Source organism: Ruditapes philippinarum, unplaced genomic scaffold (genome assembly GCF_026571515.1).
Source record: "Ruditapes philippinarum isolate M1 unplaced genomic scaffold, ASM2657151v2 ctg85_1_1_1_1, whole genome shotgun sequence".
Lineage (NCBI taxonomy): Eukaryota > Metazoa > Mollusca > Bivalvia > Venerida > Veneridae > Ruditapes > Ruditapes philippinarum.
Genome location: NW_026856555.1, coordinates 341,607 through 366,122, shown reverse-complemented (window position 1 = coordinate 366,122; position 24,516 = coordinate 341,607). Strand labels below are relative to the sequence as shown.

General features: G+C 31.6%; 1 protein-coding gene across 3 annotated transcripts; it reads left to right on the top strand.

Annotated features, from left to right (window-relative positions):
* The first annotated feature begins 1,978 nt into the window (after positions 1-1,978).
* Positions 1,979-18,221, top strand: LOC132746983 (folliculin-interacting protein 2-like). Of its 3 annotated transcripts, none has more exons than XM_060736281.1 (19): positions 1,979-2,134; positions 2,899-3,013; positions 3,409-3,510; positions 4,456-4,556; positions 4,930-4,995; positions 5,987-6,078; positions 6,507-6,605; positions 7,039-7,196; positions 7,576-7,667; positions 8,395-8,521; positions 9,127-9,299; positions 9,885-10,055; positions 10,396-11,682; positions 11,936-12,046; positions 12,408-12,576; positions 12,939-13,000; positions 13,561-13,696; positions 14,149-14,258; positions 14,953-18,221. In XM_060736281.1, exons 1-19 carry the CDS (start codon positions 2,049-2,051, stop codon positions 15,032-15,034), a joined length of 3,339 nt encoding a protein of 1,112 aa, XP_060592264.1. In that variant the 5' UTR covers positions 1,979-2,048; the 3' UTR covers positions 15,035-18,221. The 3 variants fall into 3 exon arrangements, with proteins under 3 accessions (XP_060592264.1, XP_060592263.1, XP_060592262.1); XM_060736280.1 differs by lacking the exon at positions 1,979-2,134 and adding an exon at positions 2,346-2,658 and having other exon boundaries at positions 7,579-7,667; XM_060736279.1 differs by lacking the exon at positions 1,979-2,134 and adding an exon at positions 2,348-2,658.
* The last annotated feature ends 6,295 nt before the right edge of the window (positions 18,222-24,516 follow it).

The window sequence follows — 24,516 nt, the reverse complement described above, 5'->3', positions numbered from 1 at the left end:
ATATTCGGCTTTTACAATGCAAAGGAATTAAATTAACCAACCTCTGTTTGGTGTACTCCAGCGTTGACCAATCCTCGGCCGATGTCATGCTGTTGTATAGATAATCTACCCATGTGGTGTTTTTCTGATGTGTCGATCTCTATCGTATCCGAGAATATCATGTGCAATTTTATTTTACCCATTCTGACAATTTTTCGTGCATTTTGTGAATTCCGTCCGTTCATGGTTGAACGCACCTCATAATTAAAATTGACATGCCTGAACACGGGAAAAGTGTGGAAATGCAGCCAATAGTCAGTACGCAAAATTTTGTAGAAATATATTGATAAACGAAAAAGTTATAAGGACATAAATGGTGCACACTTATAAGATTTGTTAAGTGAATGCGTGTCCAAATTTGATCGCTACAATCAATTTTCATTAAGCAGTGAAACCACAATTGTATGTGAAAATTTCAAACTCGATTTGATTGAGTCCATTCATGAGAGATACTGTAAAAGCGTAACGTCTTCCCATAAACTGGCGTAAAGCGGTATTAAATCTTCATGAATCAATATTGCCGGAGGACCAGAAAAATATAACAGCACTGAAAAGAAGTACGGGGCAACGTCTTACAGCTGCCACAAGGTACTTGACACCTGCTTTTAATTGTGAAGTATCAAAATTCACGAAAAATGCATGGTAATCCCTCGGAAGCAGTGAAACGACAATATTGACGCCGGTTTCCTAGATATGTCCTAAAAACACAATTCTTTTTCACCCCTGTTAAGAATGGGATACATGGTTACATTTGTGCCATATAACTAGATATGTCCTAAAAACACAATTCTTTTTCACCCCTGTTAAGTGTATCCCATGTGATAAGGGGGTGTAAAAGAATTGTGTTTTTGTGCCATATAACTGCCATTATTTACAAATGAAATCTATAGACATCTATGCGTGTCCAAATTTGATCGCTACAATCAATTTTCATTAAGCAGTGAAACCACAATTGTATGTGAAAATTTCAAACTCGATTTGATTGAGTCCATTCATGAGAGATACTGTAAAAGTGTAACGTCTTAAGATCTCAGGCGTAAAGCGGTATTAAATCTTCATGAATCAATATTGCCGGAGGACCAGAAAATATAACAGCACTGAAATGAAGTACGGGGCAACGTCTTACAGCTGCCACAATTAAGGTACTTGACACCTGCTTTTAATTGTGAAGTATCAAAATTCACGAAAAATGCATGGTAATCCCTCGGAAGCAGTGAAACGACAATATTGACGCCGGTTTTCCGCACATTTTACTGTTGTTGGGTTATTTTTCAGTCTATAATTATGTACGGACGGACAGCAGAACAGCGTGACGGCCGGGCAAAGACAAAGCTGCATGTATCCCCCCTTCCACCCCCCCCAAAGTAGAAGGGGTTCAAAGTGACCAATTTTCTAGAAAATGCTTTATGACACTGAAAATAATGACACCTTAACCATAAAACCTAATATATAGTTATTCCTGCTCTGCTTTGTGCCCCCCCCCCCCTCCACCACTTTGAAATAACTGAACCCTAATTTTATCCATTTTTAGTCATTTATTATATAGATCTAAATCAATATAGTGAAATGAAAAAAAATCGCAACTGTAGTCCCGGATGTCATAATATTGTAAAATTGTGATATTCTAATATACTATAGATAAAAACACATGTGTGATAAAGATATCACTTTCATATATAGAATCGATAGGTCTAGCTAGATTGTAGTAGTATCTTTAAAATATTTATACAAATGTTCAAAGCAAATTTAAGTTTAATAAAACAATTAAATACTGTTATAAATTTCATGCAGAAACATCTTTTCGATTTCGGTCTTTTTTTGCGCTACCTCATTATATCTCATTGTATACGCTACTGTACTGAAATGCTAAAATGTCTAAAAAGCCAAAAATAGAAAGTTGGCCAATAGCCAAAATGTCTAATAGCCAATCAGAAGGCCTGTGACATAATGCGTTTTGGATGATAAGCTGTCATGTGATGATGAAAATGGAGGCGAAGAACTAAGACAGTATGGCATTTTTTCAAAAACTACTAAATCCAAGAAAATTCGTGAGACAAAACAGCCGTAAACCTTCATATAGCGATCCGAAAAATGAGTAAGTACTATCGTTGAAATTTACTATTAATTGTTTTCTTCTACGTTGTGTTACAAACCGCGGTAAAAATTTCTAAGCGTCACGAGTGTGTCACACGGTTTGGTAGATAACACTGTTATTGTAAGTTCTCTAGTACTTTCGATTGTACACATACTATCATTTTCTGTCCTATTTATTTTTTAATAAGAACATGCTTGCTTTATTTGTGAAATATACACGTATCTGAAATTCATAGCGTATTTAGAGCTAGCGATGTCAGTTTAAATGAAATATCGCAATTTGAGTTTGTTTACAATTTGTGTCACGCATGACTGGAAAGGGCGCAGGATAACCATGTGACTTGATTCAATAGGTGACTTGTCAATATGAATGATAACATTTGCATTGAGATGCTGAAGGAAATGAAATTGTTGATCTTTTTATAAGAAAATGAAAATGCCAGTTATTAACGGAATAGTGTTTCCAGTGAATTATTATACCTCTTTAAAAGGAAAATTTTTGCATTCTGATGCTCATGTAAAAAGGTAACCAAATTATTATATACAATACCAGTCACTTGATAAAGCATGAATTTTTTTTTAGAGAGAATTGGATGAATATATAAATTTAACATAAATATCTTTACTGTTTTACAACTTATAATATATAATTTATATTCAACATACACATATTTAGATAAGTATATTATTTAAAGATGTTATGTATTATCTGAAATGAATACATGTATATAGAATGTGTTATGTATTTTTCTTTTTCTTTTCCAGTTGGAAAAAGCCACAGTTTGATGAAAAGTCAGTACGCTTAGTGTTGTTTCGTGATAGTGATGGAAGGGGTAGAGAAATCATCTTTGATTCCAAATGTGTTAAGGAAGAAGAAAAGGTTTGTCATTTCATTAGTTTTATGTGTGATTTGAAATTTAAAACATTTTTTCTGCTCAACTAGATTAATAATGAAAATCGATAACATGTTTTTTCCATTATTGTAAAACAGTAAATATTTTGACAACTTATTGTTTAACAACTAGATATGTATGTATATTTTTTCATGTATACTTTTTCACAGTGATATTAAGATACACTCTATCTTGATAATTAAGATTTTATTAAATTGTAATAAGCATGTACATTGTCATGTTTTTAGAATTTCTATGTCACACATTACTTCTAGTCTTCCACAATTTATTAATCAATGTTATGGCATAATGCATGAAAATTTTCAAATGCTGTTTTTAGCCTTAGCCAATAATTAACAATGATATTTTTATATTGATATAGAGTTGTAGATGGGGTAAATGTCGTCCAGGACAGAAACTCAATTCAGTAGCAGAAGGACAAGTGCCAAAAAATGTCACAAATCAGAAATTTCATAATTATCAGGTATTTTTTTAAAGATTCTTGTATAGCTATTGTCTTTTTTATTCAGTTTTTTTTTTACTTTGTATAACTTTTATTAGATCAATAACTGTAGCATGGATTTTTACTGAATTATAACCATGTTTGTGAACTTAGAAAACACCTAGGTAAAGGTAAAAGATGGAGAGGGAGAGAGGTAGTTACACATATATGATTATATTTATTTCATCTGCTTGAAATCAAGCCTATCTTCTAATATAAATTTGTTTGTGGCATGTGTAGATCTAAGTTCCTTAATATTGATTATGTCATGTGGACTGTGACTGACCTAATTATAGGATACCTTAATTGATTTTGTACATGTAAGTCATTGTATAATGCAGTCATGTTCTCACCAACCTGTAGTCCTACATTTTGATACCTTGTGATATCACTAGTATTGTACATAATGATCATGTGAAGATAAAACTTAGATTAACACCTTTTAATCATGTGATCAAGTCAGTATTATCTCCCTTTGTAAACAATGTTATCATTGAAGTGTCATTCTTGTGTTTTTAATCTATACATGAATTTTCTTTAATCTGAATGTACTATCAGAAGGGGAGTATATCATTTCTAGCATCATATTTCACATGTCAATGACCTATCAGTTCTTGTTGTTTACCTGTAAAATATATCAGTTAAACCAATCGCACTCATGGCAATTAGAACATTGACAGTGTGGTGTCATGCAGTCAATGGTTTAAGGCCATAACAGCCCCCCACCCCCATGTTATACACAATCTTATCAATCAAATATTACAATTTGTACTGCATCTGGTTCTTTAAATACAGAACATAGAAAAAAAACTGAGGTCAAATATTGTATTCATAGTTTTGTACAAATTATTGTTAGTTTGAAGTTTTTGATTTATTGAAGCTTATCAACAACCTTTTTGCATTTTTTTTTATTTTCTAATTTTTCAGCCCACCAAAACTGGTGCAGATGCCAAAAAATTTGAAGAGGTCATGTTTGGTGCTGAGGGCGTGGCCTATCGTGGGACCTCCCTCAAAGTTCATGTTGTCAGGTGTGTATAATGTTTATAAATTTTAATTTTTAGCAGTCAGATAACCATTATATGTTTTTAACCTTTTGTATTTTTTTAAAAAAATATAAATGACGCTAATCATACACTGTATATAGTCAAGGCACTGGTGATACAGAATAGTATGGCGGATAATTTATGTGGTCTTGATGACACTCCGTAGGTCTTTCACAAACAAGAAAGGTTTTATAAAGTTATTTTGCTGTTCCAAAATTCTATTTATCTTGCCAATTTTTTTTGTGATATGAGTTTAATATATTAATGTAATTCTCGAAAAAAAAACATGTAAATGCACATCAGCTTTTGATTAAATGAAATGTATTTTATATTCTGATGTTATCAATGATACTTTCAGGTCTCCACCAGAGCTTATTCTAACAAAAGTTTTTATTCCTGAGAAACCAAAGAGGCTGTCAGTTGCGTAAGTAAATAATATACAAATAAAAACATTATGTGTTTTATCTTTGAACCTTGTTGCCCATTGGTTTATTCCTGACCCAAAAGAAACACACATACAAAAATAACATAAGCATTGTCCGTTGTGAAGAGTATCATCATCAAATAATAAGTTTATGATTATTAGATAGTATGTTCTTTGCAATACTTTGTAACAGTAAGGGAAAAATAAGAGTTTGAAGTGTGTTTATGATTATAGGTATGTACTCTAGACATAATATTTTTAAGAAAGGTTTACATTAAAGGGAGTTTGTCATATGAGTGGAGACAAGTTTTGCACTAGTACTGATTGTTGATACTTTTATATGTTCTGAATATATGTCAGAAAGAAGGTTTACCACATTTTGTCACTTTAGTGCAGTAAAGGGTTAATTCATCATTTAATAGAAATTAAACCTGTTACTGCACTAAGATGATGATTTGTACAAATAATTGAAATCAAAGGAAATAAAGTTGGGAAAGTATTTTTAGATTAATGATTTTAGTTTGATAATATATTTGAGATTATGTAGCTGACTGTACATGGTAGCCATATCAGCAAGTTCAAAATGACGACTTTATCACTACATGGAAGTCACACACTTTTGACTCATAATGTCCTAATAAAATTTATATAATAAAGAATATTGTTTTAATAGCCAGTAGTTTATTCAGTTATATTTGACATGTTATATTTTTATATATATTATAAATATTATTTTAATTAGCGGGTATCTCAAAATTTTCAAATATACCTTGAATAGAACTTTTCATTAGCAGGTTAATTGTTCATATTTAATTTGCTATATTCTAATATACCCAAATCTGATTTTATTTATGACAAGGAAAAGCCCACATATTAAACTCATTTTACATTGATTATAATGAGATAATGTTTTCATCACTGGGTAAAGCCCACTTGTTTTACTCATTATATTCTAATATAACCTTTTATACATGTACTATTTTCTTAACAGGGATGAAGATTCATTAACCTTTTCAAGTGCTCCTGACCTTACTGCACCAAGAACAATATCTCATGATAGTAGAGAAAACAGTTTAGGCATTGGTAAGCTAGTGTTATAATAATTTTCCAGATGACGTGATTTCTCTCATATTCTTAATATCTTATTTTAGAGATATATTTAAGATTAAAAAAAAATATTTGTGAAACACTTAACTCATAACATGCAATAATAGGCTAGATAGAACCCTGACTTTATTTATAAGTAAGTGTACAGCATTTGAAATTTCACAAAACAAAGTTTTACATACAGACTAGTCTTTTTATTTATATAAAACTTTTGGATATGTTGGGAATGCTCTTTTTCTGTCTCAAACCCCAAACAAATGCTGTCCAGGATTATATTCCAGTTCTTTATTTTACTTTGCAAGTTATCTTGCATTTTTATTGAGAAATTAATTATTTGACAGAGGTATTTTGTGTATTATTTGATTTGTTGCGATTTTAAATGTAAGATTAATTTATTGTTACAGCACAGAGTGTTCCTGTAGATGTGCCGTCACCATCACCTCGGTACAGCTGGATGATGAGAAGTGTTGACTTGATTGATGAGGATAGTGGGTTAGCATCATGTAAGTTCAGTTTTTCGATGTTAAATTATGAACTGAATTTTTTTTTCAAAGTAACTAGTTGTTGCTTCTTAGTGATATACATGAAATAGCAAACATTCTAGCATCTAAGGTTCTCATTCACCATGAGACCTGAACAATCCCTTTTCTTAGTCACACTGTGTTGGTGTTTATAAAATGGATTGATTTACTCTATATAATAAAACGGAGCAATTCTTGTTTAAAAAAATTTACTTCATTAATTAAATTGGAGCAGTAGTCTAGTGGTTGAGGTGTCTGCCTCTCAATCCAGGGATCATAGGTTCGAGCCCAAATTGGGTCACAACCATGTTTCCTCGTATGACACCAGCACTGGTTGGTTCCAGAAAGCTGACTTGTAAGTGATTGATATAGATTATTTGGCTTTTCTTTAATAAGACTTACTTTCATTTTTCAGTGAACTCCAGTGGAAGTTTTCACGCGACCTACCCCTCACCAGGCAGCAGTAGCAGTGGTTGCAATAGTTTGACGCGAGAAAGGAGGTATCACCGTGGGCAACATTTCTCTCTTGAAAGCTGCGGTCGAAGAAAAAGTCAGCAGGATATTCTAGGAGAGGTAAATATGTTAAATAAATTTTAAAAAGTCAATAGGTATTTATTTTATTAACTTATGTATACATATGTACAGTCAAATGTGTATAAAGTAATTCCAAAGGTTGCTTAAGACAAAGCATGCAAAAAGTCAAAATCTATTCATGATATTATTCCTTTGTGGTGGGGGAGTTTAAGTCTAAGTTTGAAAGTTACATTGGTGGCTTGAATTTAAATTTAATAGCTGAAAGAAAGTGAAAATTGGTAATATTTAAAGTCAGTGGTGTGGAAAATAAGGAAATTGAATCATCAATAAATTGCTTAAGAATATTGAAATATGAATTGCATACATAAATTTTCCTAATTTAAACTATTTACTTTTACATTAATTTGATTTCTTTCAGCAGTTGATATCTCCTAATAGGTCTAAAAAGTGTAAAATGGCACTTGGAATTATCTTTGGTACAATAGATGAGAATAATTCAGAAGCTAATAGGTAAGTTTTCAACCACATTGCATGTTTTGTATGTAGAATTTGCAGTTACTTTCTTCATATCTTTACCCTTTTACCCACTTACAAAAAGTGATGGCCTTTGCTACCATTGAAGAACCAGGTCAGCCTGTTCAGCTGTGTATTCTGACCAAGCTTTATAATGTGGGCTGACAAATTTCTTTTTTATATCCAAAATTGATAATGGATCCAAAAATGAAAGGTGGACAACAAGTCTATTGAAAAAATTTAGCAGGTTTTGGTGATTATGGACTGTCTTTGTATATTTGGACACATAAATAGTTTCTGTGGAAAGTAAAGCTCCATAGGCTAGCTTAAATCAACTCTTATTTTATGTTAAACCTTTAATTTACTAACAAGAACAACTGTTTGAATTATGTACTTAAATCAGGAAACGATTTGCATAAGAATTGATCTGCATAAAGAGAATTTTGATAGCACGCTGATTTTATCAATTCTGTTTATTGTATATTTCCTTGAGATCTCTTATGTCAGATTATTTCTTAAAAGATAATCTTGTATTCAGAGGGTAAAAACCTTCTTTCTTTACTAGACATAGACTTCTAACAAACTTATAGTTTAAAAGTCAAAGTGTTTTTACTATGATTGGACTTTACACTGATGTATGTTTGATATCTGAAACTGTTGGACTCTGTACATTGATATATGGAAGTTTTTGCACTAAAACCTTTGTCTTCCTTTGTTATTTCAGATTGTTTGAGAACTTCTTCTTTTCTCACATTGCGTTATTTGAGAGTCATTTAGAAGAGTTAAGACAGAATGTAGAGAAGGCCTATTACAGTGGTAAAACTCCACTGTTCCTACAAGCCATGATTGAGGTAACATAATCTCATCTTAAACTTTGGAAAGATTATTTAAACCCAATTTCATCTTAAACTTTGGAAAAGATTATTTAAACCCTTAAAAGGAAAGAAAATGGTGGAGTTAAAAAGCAATATGTCCGTAAATTAAGAAGAAAGAATTAAGGATATTTATGTCATCAATTTTTGTATTGGTAAAAAAATGAGAAAACGACCCATAACAGCATTTGTAAAGACGTAAATACATTTCAAAGTATTGTCATTAACATTAAAAATGAAAAGTGAATTACCTTTGAAATGGTTAAGATAAATATGAATAAGTAACAGTAAGTAAATTTTAAGAACTATAGAATAGAATTTCTTTAAGAATTCAGTATGTCAATTTAAAAAACGCAAGTGATGTAAATGGTTGTTTTCTCATGTCGGCATTCAATTTAATGTGATCCGCTCCATATGGATAATATACACAGATATAATGATTATTTCAGATTACGACATCCACCAGTTGTCCTGGCTGGCTAAGAAATAAACTATTTTTAGAAATTTTATGCTTAAGTTGAAATTTAACTTAAATGTGTTTATTTGAATTCAAGGAAAAAAATATTTTCTATTTATAATTTCAGTCATTTCAATGTTTCAAGAGTGATATAGCTGACTTGTACACAGCACCTCGTTTACTTGAACCAGTCTGGTTAAACATGATGTCATACAGTAGCTACCGATATATGCTTTGTGATAATTTCCTTAAAGAATTTGTATTCTTAGTCAACAAATATGAAAATAAATCCACTAACTTGTAAGTTTATATAATTTTTACCAAACTAGAAAATTGTGTATTAGAATTTTTAAAGATAGATTTTTTGAAAATTAGTTGGAAGTATGACTTAATAGAGTTACAAAGTGATGGTCCAAGAGTTTAGTCCACTTTTCCTGACTAAAGTCATCTTATACTATAACACATAAAGCATTAGTGCAGAATTGGACTATATAATTATGTACCACAGAAGATGACTTTGCGGAAGATGTTTGTAATGTCTGCTTATGTCTGGACTAATGCATGGAGGTTTATCTTGAGGTTTGTCTTCGATAATAAATGTGGAAAAGTGGCCAGACATGACTTAAACTTTGTTTTGGTGTCTTCAAACCATTAAACATATTTGATTGTTGTAATGAAAGTGAAACGAGTTTTTTTAAACCTTGGCTGTTTGGAAAAAAAACAACTAATTTATTAAAGAATAGATAAATTTTTGTCACAAGATGTTTGATCTGTCATTAAATATATCTTTTTTTTGTAAACTTCATTACATATATCTTTTAACTATACAGTTTCTGTATCTAAGATGATACATGTACTTAATAATTTTTCTTTACAATTTTTCAGTTTTATGAGTACCTTGCTAACTGCAGTGCTCTCACATCATCTAGCCTGGGTACCTACTGTAATGCCAGCTGGAGGTTCACCATCAGCAACATACCTTGATAAACATTCCGCCAAGTGGGTAGACACATTAGCCAAATCTCATCCATATAATCCTCTATGGGCTCAACTTGGGTATGTATTCTATTGTGTTTATAGATACAATGTATGTAATTTTCTAATCATGTATGTTGAGAGGGAATTTGTAAATAAATTTTAACATGGTAAAGAAGTGGGGCAATCTGATTTGGTTCGACTCTTGATTATGATTGTTAATCATTAGTGTTTTTACTAACTGAGCTGAACCACTGTAAATCTTTTGCATTTTGAACTGAGATCTAGAAATATTATGTTGTTTAGGCATAGATAAAAAGTTTTAAAGTTAAGTAAATTATTGTTTTTATTTATTGCTAGTGCTAGTGTTGTGAATTTGAACATTTGTTATTTTTTTTCTATCTTTTCTTTTTTTTTATAGGGATTTATATGGAGCCATAGGATTCCCCCTGAAACTTTCTAGAACTGTTATAGTAGGGAAAAAGGCAGATATAGTGAAAAAAATCCTGTATATTCTTAGTTACTTCATCAGGTGCAGTGACATTTTAGAATCTACTGAACACGGTTGCCTGGAAACTTATCTTGAAAAATTGAACTTTTCTGCAGAAAGCCCATGTGATAGTGACAAAAATCTTGCTCATTGTGCACAAACTCCCTCAAATGAGAGTGATAAAATATTCGAGTCTAGTCCAACCCCGGTGAATTCCTGTCCAAAATTTTCATTTTCAGAAAAGACTGGAGGTGATTTACCATCTTTTCCATCATTGGGATTAGATTCTTTATTGAACACTTACGAGGTTAAATCATCCTCTAGTGGTACAGAAAAAGACTGTAATAGTAATAATCAGGGTAGTGCTGATATATCAGGAAATGGGAAAACTTGCCCGGCTTGCGAGAGGAATAGTTATTCTCAGGATTACGAGGAAAGCAATAAGTTCGGTAAAAGTGTGTTCTATGTAAGTCCTTTAACCTGCTACTGTGATAAAAGTGATTCCAGTGTAATGTCTGACTGTGAGGACAGAGACTCTAGTGAGAAACTTAAAATGCAGAAAAAGAAAGACAGTTTAAGACTAAGTTTGAAAATACCAAATGAAGAATCTCAAAATACTCAGAATTGTATACAAAACATGAATTCCAATACAACAGGTAGTAATTTAATTGATTCAGAAAAATGTAGACTGTCAATGGTAGAAATTATTGAAGACGCCAAAGTAGAGAAAGCTGGTCATAGTAGAAAGGCAGTCGATACTAAAGTGACCCATGCTCTTCCCCCACATTCTGTTGTTGCGGAGGATATGAAAATACCTCAGTACGTGAATAAAGTCTTGTCACATGATGAAATGAAGTCAATTTTCAGACAGAAAGGGAGTGATAGTATGTTTAATGAATATTTTGATGAGGAGGGAATAGTTGCAAAAACAATCGATGAAATCGATGAAAAAGATCGTGTTGTTGCTTTACCGACTAACAAGCAACGGAATCTTTCAGGGGAGACAAGTCAGTATTGGAATGAGGATGATCCTAATAAAGCACCATCTCTCCCAGATCTCACAGCTGTTAAAACTGATTCTAGTCACGGCAAAGGTGACAGTGATAGATCACAGAGAAATCGTCTCGGATCACTAGATCAGTCGTATAAACGTAGAAGATTTTCGTTGTCAAGACAGATTTCAGAATCTTCAAACAAGAACTTAACTGGACGCTGCAGGTTGGTATTCTTAATCATTTAATAGGTTAAAAGACAATGAATAATCATTAAATATTTCATCAAAGAATGGGAAATCTATGAACCATGCTCAGATTGAAACAGTTTCTTTACTTTAATCTAAGTTTTGTGTTAATTGAATATAAAAATTGTTTAATCCATAAAAAAGTCACGATAATTCACAAATGTTACCTGTACATATATGTCATATTTTTATCTTTGAGATTATTGCTATCAATCATTTATAACTTCACAGGCCTATAACACCTACAGAGCTTGGAAAGAAAAGACATATGTCATCTATGAGCAGTTTTGATTTTGATTTGATGGATCCAAGAGCTTATTGCCAGGAATTGCCATTACCAGTGTAAGTAAAATATGTTGATAGTGTAATCATTTTAATTGTAAATAAAAGCTGTTATTAATGAATGTTATTAGTATTGTTATCTTTATTTTTTTAAGTAGCCAAGTATTTATTTTTTGCTTCTTAGTTACTTCTTTATGCCATACTTGAGTCCCTTCCTGTAACCAACCAGCACTGGTGTTATGTGAGGAAATAAGGTCATGACCATGGTAAAACTTGAAACCCATGATTTCTGGGTTGAGAGGAAGACACCATAACCAGTAGGCCAGTGCTCACTTTTGAAGAAGTCATTTTTTTGTATGATCAGCCATTAATTTGCTCTTGATATATAAAAAAATTCATCCATGGTTATTTGATGTTACAGACTGAGTCCAGAAATAAACTGCAGTAGTCAGAAGGAGGTAGATAAGAACTTTGGTCGTTCACTTCTAGCTGATTATTCTGACCATTACATGTCTGACTTTGTGCTTCATGGAACGTCTGATAAAAATTTTCAAGAGAAAATGGCCAAAGATATCAGGATGGCACTTCAGGTAATTGTTTTATTTTAGACTAATAATTTAGAATAAAATCTTAAGGCAAGAATTAAATGAAATTTAAATATCTTTTAAATGGGTAAGGCTATGTAGTCTTGACACTGTAGAATGAATGGTTATTAATTTTTAAATCTAAGAAACTGATATATTAGTTATTGATTATGAAGTTATCTTCTTTATTTCAATACTGGATATATACATGAATATTTTGAGAAAATACCATAATACACCGCATTTATTTCAAAATGGCACAACTCTCATTGTTTCTCTTAACATAGCTGTCAAGATTTATTCTATATTTTACATATTTTGTTATATATATATTGTCATGTAGAGGAAATGTCATATTGTATTTTCAGTATTCTGTGTTGGATGAGCCTATAGGAGAAGCTGTTTGTATAGTGGCAGACACTGATAACTGGTATGTTAATACACCTGTAGAATTCCTTCATAAACCCATTCACCACTAATTATCTGAAATGGACTTGTCCATCTTTCAATATGGACACAACCATTCATCATATTTGAGGAAAACTTTAAATTGTGTACTGACTGAAGAACAGACAGTGTAGACCATCATCGGATGGTGCATTCATCCCAACTGATCTTTGTTTGTATTGGTCACATGGGGGTAGATTTATGCCAGCAGGATTATGGTTGAATACTTTATATGAAATGATCAACATAATTCCTATGAAACTCATGGTATTTATAGGTGTTAGCAATTCAGCTGTCAGCCTTGACAGTCTAAACTTTTATTTAAAGAAAGGCACGTAATTCAACTTTTGCCAACCCTAATAATCAGTAAGGTCTTCTATATTCAGTAATATTTTGTAAAAAAAAAAAAGAAGTAACATGATTATTCAGTGTTTTCTTGAGATACAAATATTGCTGAAAAACTCTATTTTAAGTTTTGGCTTGTAACATTTGCTGTTATAACCACTATATTATGATTATTATCTGTATTTTGTATGTTTATAGGTCAGTGAATGTGTACAGCAGTCAGCATATAGACAAAGCCGGCAATGGACCTCTCACATGTGTAGCATCACAACTTATCACAAACTGTATAGAATCTGTTGTTAGTATGGCAAAACTCAAGATGAGCCCCGAATTTGTAAGTTTATTCATGTTATCTTCCATTTTGATAGAAATTTAAAGAAGTTTTATAATCTTCAATTTTAATAGAAATTTAAAGAAGTTTTAACTTCTTAAAAACTTTGAGGATTTATGTTTCAAATTTTAAAATATTTGAATATATAAATATTTGTTATTGTTGCAATTGGTTTAATTTTTTAGAATGTTGCAATTGATATAATAACAACCAATGTGATTTTTCTCCTAATATCTGATCAAGAACAAAAAAAAATATAAGATTTTATGCTGTTTTGTAAATTAATTTTATTTTTAGTTGAATGAATTTTTACAAACTTAAGCTAGCATAACCTGCCAAACATTTTATACATACATGTTGCATGTACACCTTTTTGAGATGTTTTGAGCTTCTTTTTGCTTTTTTTTTCAGAGTTTTTTTTTAAATTTTAAAATGTGTTACTTCTATTATTTCAGTGTATCATGCATTTAGAGGACTGTTTTCAAGAAATTTACTTTAAAAGTAAAATGATGGCAGAGTGTTTAAAGAAGAATAAGAAAGTAGGAGATTTACTGGCCATGAATAGGTAAGATATTGTTTCTACTGTTACTATGGTTACTGTTACTATGGCTACTGTTGCTATGTTTACCATAACATCAAAATATTGATGTTTATTCACTATGAAATGCTTGGTATTTAGTATAGACAAGATTATTTTATTTCCAACTTATGACCAGTGGTATAGGGTTAAAGAAAATGTAAAAAACAGAGAAATATTTGTTTCTTAAACTGAATGTAATTACTGCTTACAGTAAATTACTGCTTACAGTTAATTACTGCTTACAGTGTTGTTGTTGTTGTTGTTTTTGTTTTTCCTTTAGATTGGTTTCTTTGGGTTCCCAATGGCAAAACAATGCCTACTTTTGCCAACATTGTATAGAAATATTTCAAATGAACATAATATAAGAGTTCTTTATTTGGCTGTAGATGTAAATTTTTTCTTCTTCTAATTTACTTTATTTCCTGTCCCAATTAGGTGAGCAAAGATGTAAAAAGATAAAATACTTCGTTAAAATTGTGCAAAAGAAAGTTACATATTATGTGTATAAGCGATGTAAATTGACATTTTCTTTTCTATTTATCAGCTATATTACTTAAACATGTACATACTAATAATCTTTAATTTGGTTCAATCTTTGAATGTGCACTGAAAACTTATCTTTTTGTGAGTAAAGGAATAAGAAAAAAATTACATTTTAGATTTATATTACTATTTTCAGACTGGAGAGGAGTGATCTCCCTTTACTTGTTGCCATTTCTGGAACCCACATGCCTGACTTCCCTCTTGTGTGTCTTTCATGATGAAACATGATAACATGCTACAAGAAACATTGCTATTATAGGCAGTAGATGAAGTGGATAGTAAGGTCATAATAAGTCCTACGTATTCCAAAGTTGTGTTTTGCGAGGGGATATCAAGGAATACTGATGACGTCTGCTTTTCAACATCAGATCTTGAGAATGAAAATCTGATTATGAAGAGTAGATAAAATGACTTAAATGGTATTTAGGTGTGCTATGATTGAAGGCTTACATGTTTATACAGTCGGAAAGGTCTTTTTACAAGATGTCTTAGAAGTATCATAGTCATTATTGGCGTGGATAGGACATTTATAAAATTTTGACATTCACAATAAAATTATACTTGTCATGGTGCTTGCTTGTGGTCAGTGAAAAGGGAAGTAACCTTCATAACAAAACCAATGAAGGGAGAGAACTGATACTGTTGACTAAGGGAAGATTACTGGTGCTAGATATATTTTCATAATACTGGACTTGCATACATTAAGATGTTAGGGTCTGAACCATAAACTTATATCATCGAAAGCCAAAAAAAAAAAAACTTTAGCCAGAAGTTGATCATGAAAACATAATGCGAGAGCTAATCGCAAAACTATTGTTAGTTCTTCTTTATTTCATAAAAGTTTTGCGGTCAACCCTCGTAATTTATTATAATGGCAGGGTAAGATTTTTGCCTGTTTAATAGAGGTTTCAGACTTTATGTATAGAAGTGCAGGAGACCCAAAAAATACGACTTAAGTATTATGTTATTTTTTTGTTGTCAATACTTGCTGGTGCTATTAAGTTAAAGCTACAGAGATTTTAAGTGTAAAACATTTTGTGGCTTACTTAAGTCAACACAGATAGATATTGCATTTTACTCACAGTTTTATGTGTAAACTCTGAAAAAATTAATATGCGTTTATTATATCTTTTTTCTCAGTTTATTCATATAAAACAGGTACATTATTGTTCAGTTGGTTAACTCAACTTAGGATTATTTTTTTGTTTTACATTGCTTTGATATGATTTATTTTGTAGGTATTTTTCGATATATTTTGAAAAGAAAATTATTAACCGATATAAGCCTGACCGTTTTCCAGTATACCGAAAGTGTTTAAATTATTTGAGAACTAGTTCTTGTTGTAATGCTAATATATATGACCTTGCTTATGTGACATGACCTTTAACCTGCTGAATTTTTTTAATGAATTTGCTCAGATTCTATTTATAGAATTGCCCACTGTCAACCCAGATACTTATTATAGAATTGTCTATTTTTGGAATATGACAATAAACCTTTAAAGATAGTAACCCAGGATTATAGAGCCTGGTCAGACTTTGAAGGCAAATTGTTTATGGTCCCAGCAGGCTATTGGTTAAAAACCAATGTGAATGAACTTCATAAAAGGTTTTCTTTGTGACAGTATCTTAAAAAGCTTTCAGTATTATCTGTGAAGTATTTACCCAATCATGTTATTACAAAATAGATCATACTTTGCTTGTACAGGTGTATTTGGTATGTTTCTTTACATGTTTTGTAACACTCAAAGTGTCTTAAAAAGTGTTTTCATTATTATATCTGGATTGAAATTGTATCAGTTCTTAGCCAAAGTCTGTAGGGGTGTTTTTATATCCTTTTTTTGAAAAATATATTTATGAATGTTCAATAATTTCAGGAAGAATGGGTAATATGTGTATACATTGCTTAGCAGTGTTAATCAAAGTGTAGCTTAAATGTTTGTTGTTGTTGTTGGTTTTTTTTTTCAAAATCACAGCTCAATTTATAAATGTATTTTGTGTCAGTCCAAAGCAATATCCTCAGCTGTTTTGTGTACTGTGTAAACATCACAAATTTTAAAATACTATATTTTTTATTTCATATTAAATAAGTGTTTTTTCAGGTACTTAAATATTTTAAAATCTGAAATACATCCATTTGTAATAAATAGCGATAATTTCTTAGAATATCATCTTAATAGTAATGGCCTTAATATATGCTTTCATATAATATGCATTACCTCCCCTGGTACCCATTTTTGGGGATCATAACATATCTTATATGCTGAAGATTAGATGAAAGTCCCTCTTCATGTAAGCTTTTAAAACCTTTTTAATGTAGGTTTTGAAATAATATTTTTCTTCACATTAAAATCATCTGTTTACTAAGCTTTTCGCAAGTTATATGAGCCGCGTCACAACAAAACCAACATAATGGGTTTGCGACCAGCATGGATCCAGACCAGCCTGCGCATCCGCGCAGTCTGATCAGGATCCATGCTGTTCGCTATCAGTTTCTCTACTTGTTATAGGGTTTGTACGCGAACAGCATGGATCCTGATCAGACTGCGCGGATGCACAGGCTGGTCTGGATCCATGCTGGTCGCAAACACACTATGTTAGTTTTGTTGTGACGCGGCTCATATGTATTAAATAATGACATCCCCCGCCCCACCAACTATATCTGCAACTTTAGTGAAAGGGAACTGAAGTAATAAATGAAAAAGGTCAGAACCATTTATAAGTTTTTGTGCTGCTAATTTTTAAGGTACTATACAAGTATCTATTTCACTCAAGAGCAGGATTTTTAAATTTTAGATGTTTGTTGCATTATGGACTAAAATATGAATATAAATAATATATCATCATTTATTTAGTTCTGTAACATATTGGAACATTTTTGTTTTTGTTTTTTTAATATACATGATGTATATATAAAATTCAAGAAAGGGTCACTACCTTATTTATGCCCATTAATTTGATGAATTTGTCTTTGAAAATGCCTTACATTTTTAAAAAGTCTATTGAGACACTTCTACACTAAGTCTTTATCATACATAGTATGTGGTCAGAATTCTTTTTTCATACACGACTGTATTCAAAGAGCAGGAATAATCTATTAAATAAATCATACTAACATTTTACGGTATTTCACAGGATTTCACAGGATTTGATCTATGTTTGAATATATATCGATTATAAGGTTGTTTTGTTTTCTGCTTTCATGCTACATGTCTTAGCCATTATTTTTCATATACAAATATAAACATAAGCAGTTTTGTGATTTGATGTAAGAGAAATGTTTTGTATGTCAGTAAATCATGTAGTTTTGATCGTGTTTACGAGATGAATTAATGTTATTTATTTATAATAAATGTGTTTTTGTCATAGTAGTGCAATATATTGCAATAAAAAGTCTTGAATCTGCCATTTTTCTTTTGTTTTATTTTCCGTTTTTTTTTGTTTTTTTTTTTTTTTTTTAAAAATATTTGATAAAGGATATCTTCAGACCAGCTCTGAACCAGTGACTAATGGGCATTGCATTGCAAGATTTAAAGCTTATCATGTATCGTTAAAGCAGAGTTACTCCAGGATTAAGAATATTTTGGGGGTTTTCTCTGCTAATTGGAGAGTACAACAAATTTTTAGCTTTGTTGTGTGGTAATCATATCGAAAATATTAATGTTAATGTATCGATAATAAGCACAACACATTGATCATCTTGTGGAGGTAGTGCATAGTGAAGCTATAACAGTAGATGTTTGTTTCTATCCCTGGACTACATGGGGGGAAAAACCCATATTTGTCAAGCATGAAACTTGAAAGTATATGGTTTTAATTCACCAAAATGATAGCCATGGCTTTCTAATAAATAATGCCTAGTAGGGTAGAAAATTGATTAGATTCTTACTTAATGGATTTACAGAACTCATTTTAATACCATCTGAGAGAGAGTTTCTAAAAAAAGCTTTTCAAGCTTCCTACTCAATCCGTACAATTTATTATTTGTCAATTATCATGTAAATGTAATGATTATAAATAAAATATTGTTTAAACTTATACCATCAGAAACATTATAACTATATTTCATGATGACTTGAATGAAATCTTTGATGACTACTAAGTTTTCATTCCACTTTACCTAGAGACCTAGTCTGTGGTTCAAGAGGTCATGTATAAATATTTTGTCATATATTTGTCAAGGAAAATATGTTGCAAAATGAGATAAGGATAAAAAAGATCCGGTCTTGAAACATGATTTCCTTAGTTTTTGACATGTGATAATATCAAATTGTATCATCAATTTGTTCTCGATGTTTATGGAAATCTTATTATTGTAATAATTACTAGCTTAAAACCGTATGTACTACATACTATGTCAGGGCCAAAACACCATTTTTAGGGAAGGGGCCTCAGCCTTTTTCTTGGGGGAAAATATGCGTGATTTTGGCATACTTTGGGAAAAGGGGTCTCCTATTTAACACAAACTTTTAACAAGTTCTTCAAAATAGAAAAGCAAAAAGCACTGGGAAATACTAATAAGGCAGTAAAAGACCTTAATTCAAACAAGAGGGCCATGATGGCCCTGAAGTCGCTCACCTGTATACAGGCCCCCTGGAGCGGGGCCAGTTTAAACCCCAGGGCTTTTATTTGAACAAACTTGGTAGACACCCATTAGAAGATATTTCATGCCAAACATCTAAGGTCTAGCTTGTTGGGTTTTTTAAAAGAAAATTTTTTTAAGTTTTTTCTTTACACATATATTTAAAAACAATGACACCCCTGGGGCAGTGCCAGTTTTGACCCAAGGGCTTTTATTTGAACAATCTTTGTAGACACTTACTAGAAGATGTTTCATGCTAAATATCTAAACTCTAGCTATTCAGGTTTTTTCGAAGAAGATTTTTAAGTTTTTGCTTTACACATATAAGGAAAATCAATGTCCCTCGGGACATGGCCAATTTTGATCCAAGGGCTCTTATTTGAACAAACTTGGTAGGCATCCATTAGAAGATGTTTCATGCTAAATATCTTAGCTCTAGCTCTTTGGGTTCTTTTAAAGAAGATTTTTAAGTTTTTACTATATTCATATAGGGAAAATCAATGACCCCCTGGGGCGGGGCCAATTTTGACCCCAGGGCTCTTATTTGAACAAACTTGGTAGTCATCCATTAGAACATGTTTCATGCTAAATATCTTAGCTCTGGCTCTTTGGGTTCTTTAAAAGAAGATTTTTAAGTTTTTACTATATGCATATAGGAAAAATCAATGACCCCCTGGGGCGGGGCCAATTTTGACCCCAGGGCTTTTATTTGAACAAACTTGGTAGACACCCATTAGAAGATGTTTCATGCTAAATATCTTAGCTCTAGCTCTTTGGGTTCTCTAAAAGAAGATTTTTTAAGTTTTTACTATATACATATAGGGAAAAATCAATGACCCCCTGGGGCGGGGCCAATTTTGACCCCAGGGCTTTTATTTGAACAAACTTGGTAGACACTTACTAGAAGATGTTTCACGCCAAATATCTAAGCTCTAGCTCTTTGGGTTTTTTAGAAGAAGATATTTAAAGTTTTTTCTTTTGGTTGCCATGGCAACCAGAGTTCTGCATGGAATTAAATTCTTTGAACAATTTTCAAAGGTGACCACCAAAGGAACATTCCTGTGAAGTTTGGATGAAATTGGCTTAGTGGTTTAATGTCATTTAAAATAAAAGTTTACGGACGGACGACGGACGAAAAGCGATCACAAAAGCTCACCCTGTCGAGCTAAAAACACCATCATTTGATTTTGTTCTAAATTCTATGAGAAATTTCAAGACTGGGGAATTTTAAGGACCACACTGGGGAGGAAAAGAGGCTAGTTTGGTTGGGGAAGTAGCCTATATTCGGCCTCTACAAAGAAGTTTTTTTTGGCCCTGTATGTAGACTGTATAGTGCTGTAAAAATACTGGATCCAAGCGATTGTGTTTAATGAACCACGCATACAACTACATGCCATAATGTAGTTGCCTGGTCAATATCTGATCATGTCTTTTTATGTATAGAAGATAAGACCGTTAAAATGAGAAACCGGATCACGGCTATCTTAAAACTTAACATTCTTCAGAGTGCTCCTACTTCATCACTGATACATGTATGTATATCACATTTGTTGGAATGGGGGCATCTTTAGTTAACTTATCAATACCATCTATACATGTATGTATATCACATTTGTTGGAATGGGGGCATCTTTAGTTAACTTATCAATACCATCTATACATGTATGTATATCACATTTGTTGGAATGGGGGCATCTTTAGTTAACTTATCAATACCATCTATACATGTATGTATATCACACTTGTTGGAATGGGGGCATCTTTAGTTAACTTATCAATACCATCTATACATGTATGTATATCACACTTGTTGGAATGGGGGCCATCTTTAGTAACTTATCAATACCATCTATACATGTATGTATATCACATTTGTTGGAATGGGGGCATCTTTAGTTAACTTATCAATACCATCAGTGTAGAGCCACTGTAGCCTGCACATCTGCTGCAGTCTTAACACAGTATTTTAGTTTTTTGTTGTTGATTTTTAAATTTCAATATGATCAACACTTACAGCATTCCATACTGTATAGGTAATTGGTATCTGGGAGAACAAATACTGATATACAATTTGAATAAACTACAGCACAAAGAAGTAACACAAACTCAACAATGAAATTCTTAAAGATTTATTTTTTTTGCTATGGGCACCATTAGCAATAATTTCAACATACAAAAAATAATAGCACATAATAACATCTTCTTTGTTCTATATATCTTACAACTAAACTAAAACTTTGGTGCATCAGCCATCAAATTCATTATTATTTCTCATAGTTACCACAGTAACATATGACCATCTGTATAGTCTTTACTAAAATGTACATTGAAATAATTGCCAACAGCTTGTTTCTTGGAAAAAAATGTACTAAAATCTAGTTAAGGTATGAGTTTACATACCAGAAAATATCACACTCAGTTTTGAAAACAACAAAAAATACTGTACATGGAAACCTCTCTTAAGCTTAAAAGGTCCTTTTTATTACACAATATATTTTTTACAGGTTTTTTCATCAAAACTGAAGCACTCAAAAAGTTTAAAGCAAAATAAGGTGCTCAATAATGAATTCAATTCATTTAACTAAAATAAAATTAATGGATAATATTTGAGCCGCGTCACGACAAAACCAACATAGTGCGTTTGCAACCAGCATGGATCCAGACCAGCCTGCGCATCCGCACAGTCTGATCAGGATCCATGCTTTTGGCTATCAGTTTCTCTACTTGCTATAGGGTTTGTAAGCGAACAGCATGGATCCTGATCAGACTGCGCGGACGCGCAGGCTGGTCTGGATCCATGCTGGTTGCAAACCCATTATGTTGGTTATGTTGTGACGCGTCTCATTTTTAACATGACATGTACTATAATTTCTTGACTAAATACAATTTTAAAATATGAATTAATAATTTCTCAGGTATTTAAGCTAACTGTAAGTGATTTGAATCAACACAGATCATGAAATAAAGAAGTGCTCAAAAAAGCTTGTTTGATAAGATATTTACAATCCTGGTTACACAGTCAACTATTAAACAAAGCCAAAGATACTAAAATAGGAACAAATCTAGAATTTCTGGAAACAAGTGAGAAAATGATGTAAGCAAATTACTTTTTTGTTTCATTCAAAGCACGATAAATTTTTTGATAAACATTTTCTCATAACAAACTGTAATTTTGTAATGTTTTCTGTGAATGATTAATAAATAATACTCATTTCTATACAACTTTTTGCTTTACTTCAAGCAGGTCATTTAAAAGATTTATTGCCAGTCTTATTATTTTTTAAAATATTGGCCTTGTGATCAAAGTCCATCATTTTTTTCAAAGATAAGAAATGCAGAAATAGATGTGTTAGAAAGAAGATAAAAGATTTTATGATAAAAACTTTCAAATTCTATACATACATGTGATTCTACATAAATAAAGTTTCTAACATTCTTTTTTTTTGTGTTTGTTTATGGGAAATTTATAATAACACAATTTCATAAATGATTTATGGCATAATTTCTTAAGTGAAACATAAAGTTAGAAATCCAACCCATTTAATGATAACACACTATTAAATTTAACATTGTAAAACAATATTTTATAAAAATTGTATGAATGAAACGAAAATATCATACATTCTCTGACAAAAAGACAATAATTTTAGTTTAGTAAATGATATTCATCTTCAATGTCTGAAACATAGTATACAAAAAGTACAACATCAAGTACCTGAGACACAAATGATTTGCCAAAACATCTCACAGTCAGCTATGACCAAAAAAAACACAACAGAAAATACTTCAAATCATTGGCAAAATACTCTTTCAGTCAAGATCAACACTGTATAATGTACATAGGTATGCTTAGTTATCTCAAAATATTACTGGTACACAGTTTTTTTCTGTAACTTTTCACAACCCTTTTTTCCTCTGAAATTTACCCAGTAATTGTCATAACTTTTTACAACTTCAAGAAATTTCTCGAGACAAATTATTCATGTATTCATTCATTACAACTCTATGGGATATAACTGAAAACACAACATACACAGAAAATTTGTTACAAACATGACATTACTTTGTCCGTGTTTTATTACCTATTCACTTCAATATATCATAACTGGCTGTGAGCTGAAATGAACTGAAAAGAAATACTTCAGTGTATCTAACTTGCATACCAAATGTACAAAAATAATTTTTGTGACAATTTTTTTGTTATGAAAAAATAGAACTAGACCTATTTGATCTGACACACGCAACCTGAAAATCTTTCACAAAATGTCCAAAAAAATGAAGTCAATAAAATGGATGAAAAATGACATAATAATGCACAAAACAATGATATTATTTTCGAGAACTATATATTTGTTTGGGCCCATTTACACTGAAAATTTGTTAAACTATTTTGTTATCGTTCACTCGTTATAACAGTGGCATACCTACATATATTCCATAATGAGATCAAATTTATGAAAACAAAGTCATCAAATTATGTTAGAATCAGCATAAAATTACAATATTCATTCTTTAGTCATTTGATGTATTGTAGTAACACTTCATGAATTCCCACCTCTGTATGTAGGCAATTATTAAAACACTTTTATCACATAAACCGCGGCGCAGGAGTGTAATAAAGCCATTTAATAAAAACGATATTACACTAGTGTAATAACACTTTGACGTGACGTCATTTGCGCTATATAGAAACATTTAGCGTTAAAGCGCGCTAATGTTAGCGTTACACTATGGGCGCGTCATTGAAAATTAATCATTTGAACAGTTTACTGTTCTTATTTTATGTATGTGATAAATAGAATATTATATTCGTGTAGAATCAATACTAAAATTATTGAACTCGTTGCATAAAACAATATTATGCTCGCCAGAGGCTCGCATAATATGAATTTATTCAACTCGTTCAATAAATTTAGTATTAAACTACACTCATTTAATATCCTCTATGTATATATCAATCAAAACAATGACATTACCAGACACACAAATAATACCAAGCATCTGGTGATCAAGACTTTTGTTTTACCCACAATTCCTTCTGTAATTATAGACTGTGCACCCTGTTTCCTGATTCTGGACTGTCCAATACATTTATTGCACTAACTACTAGACAAGACTG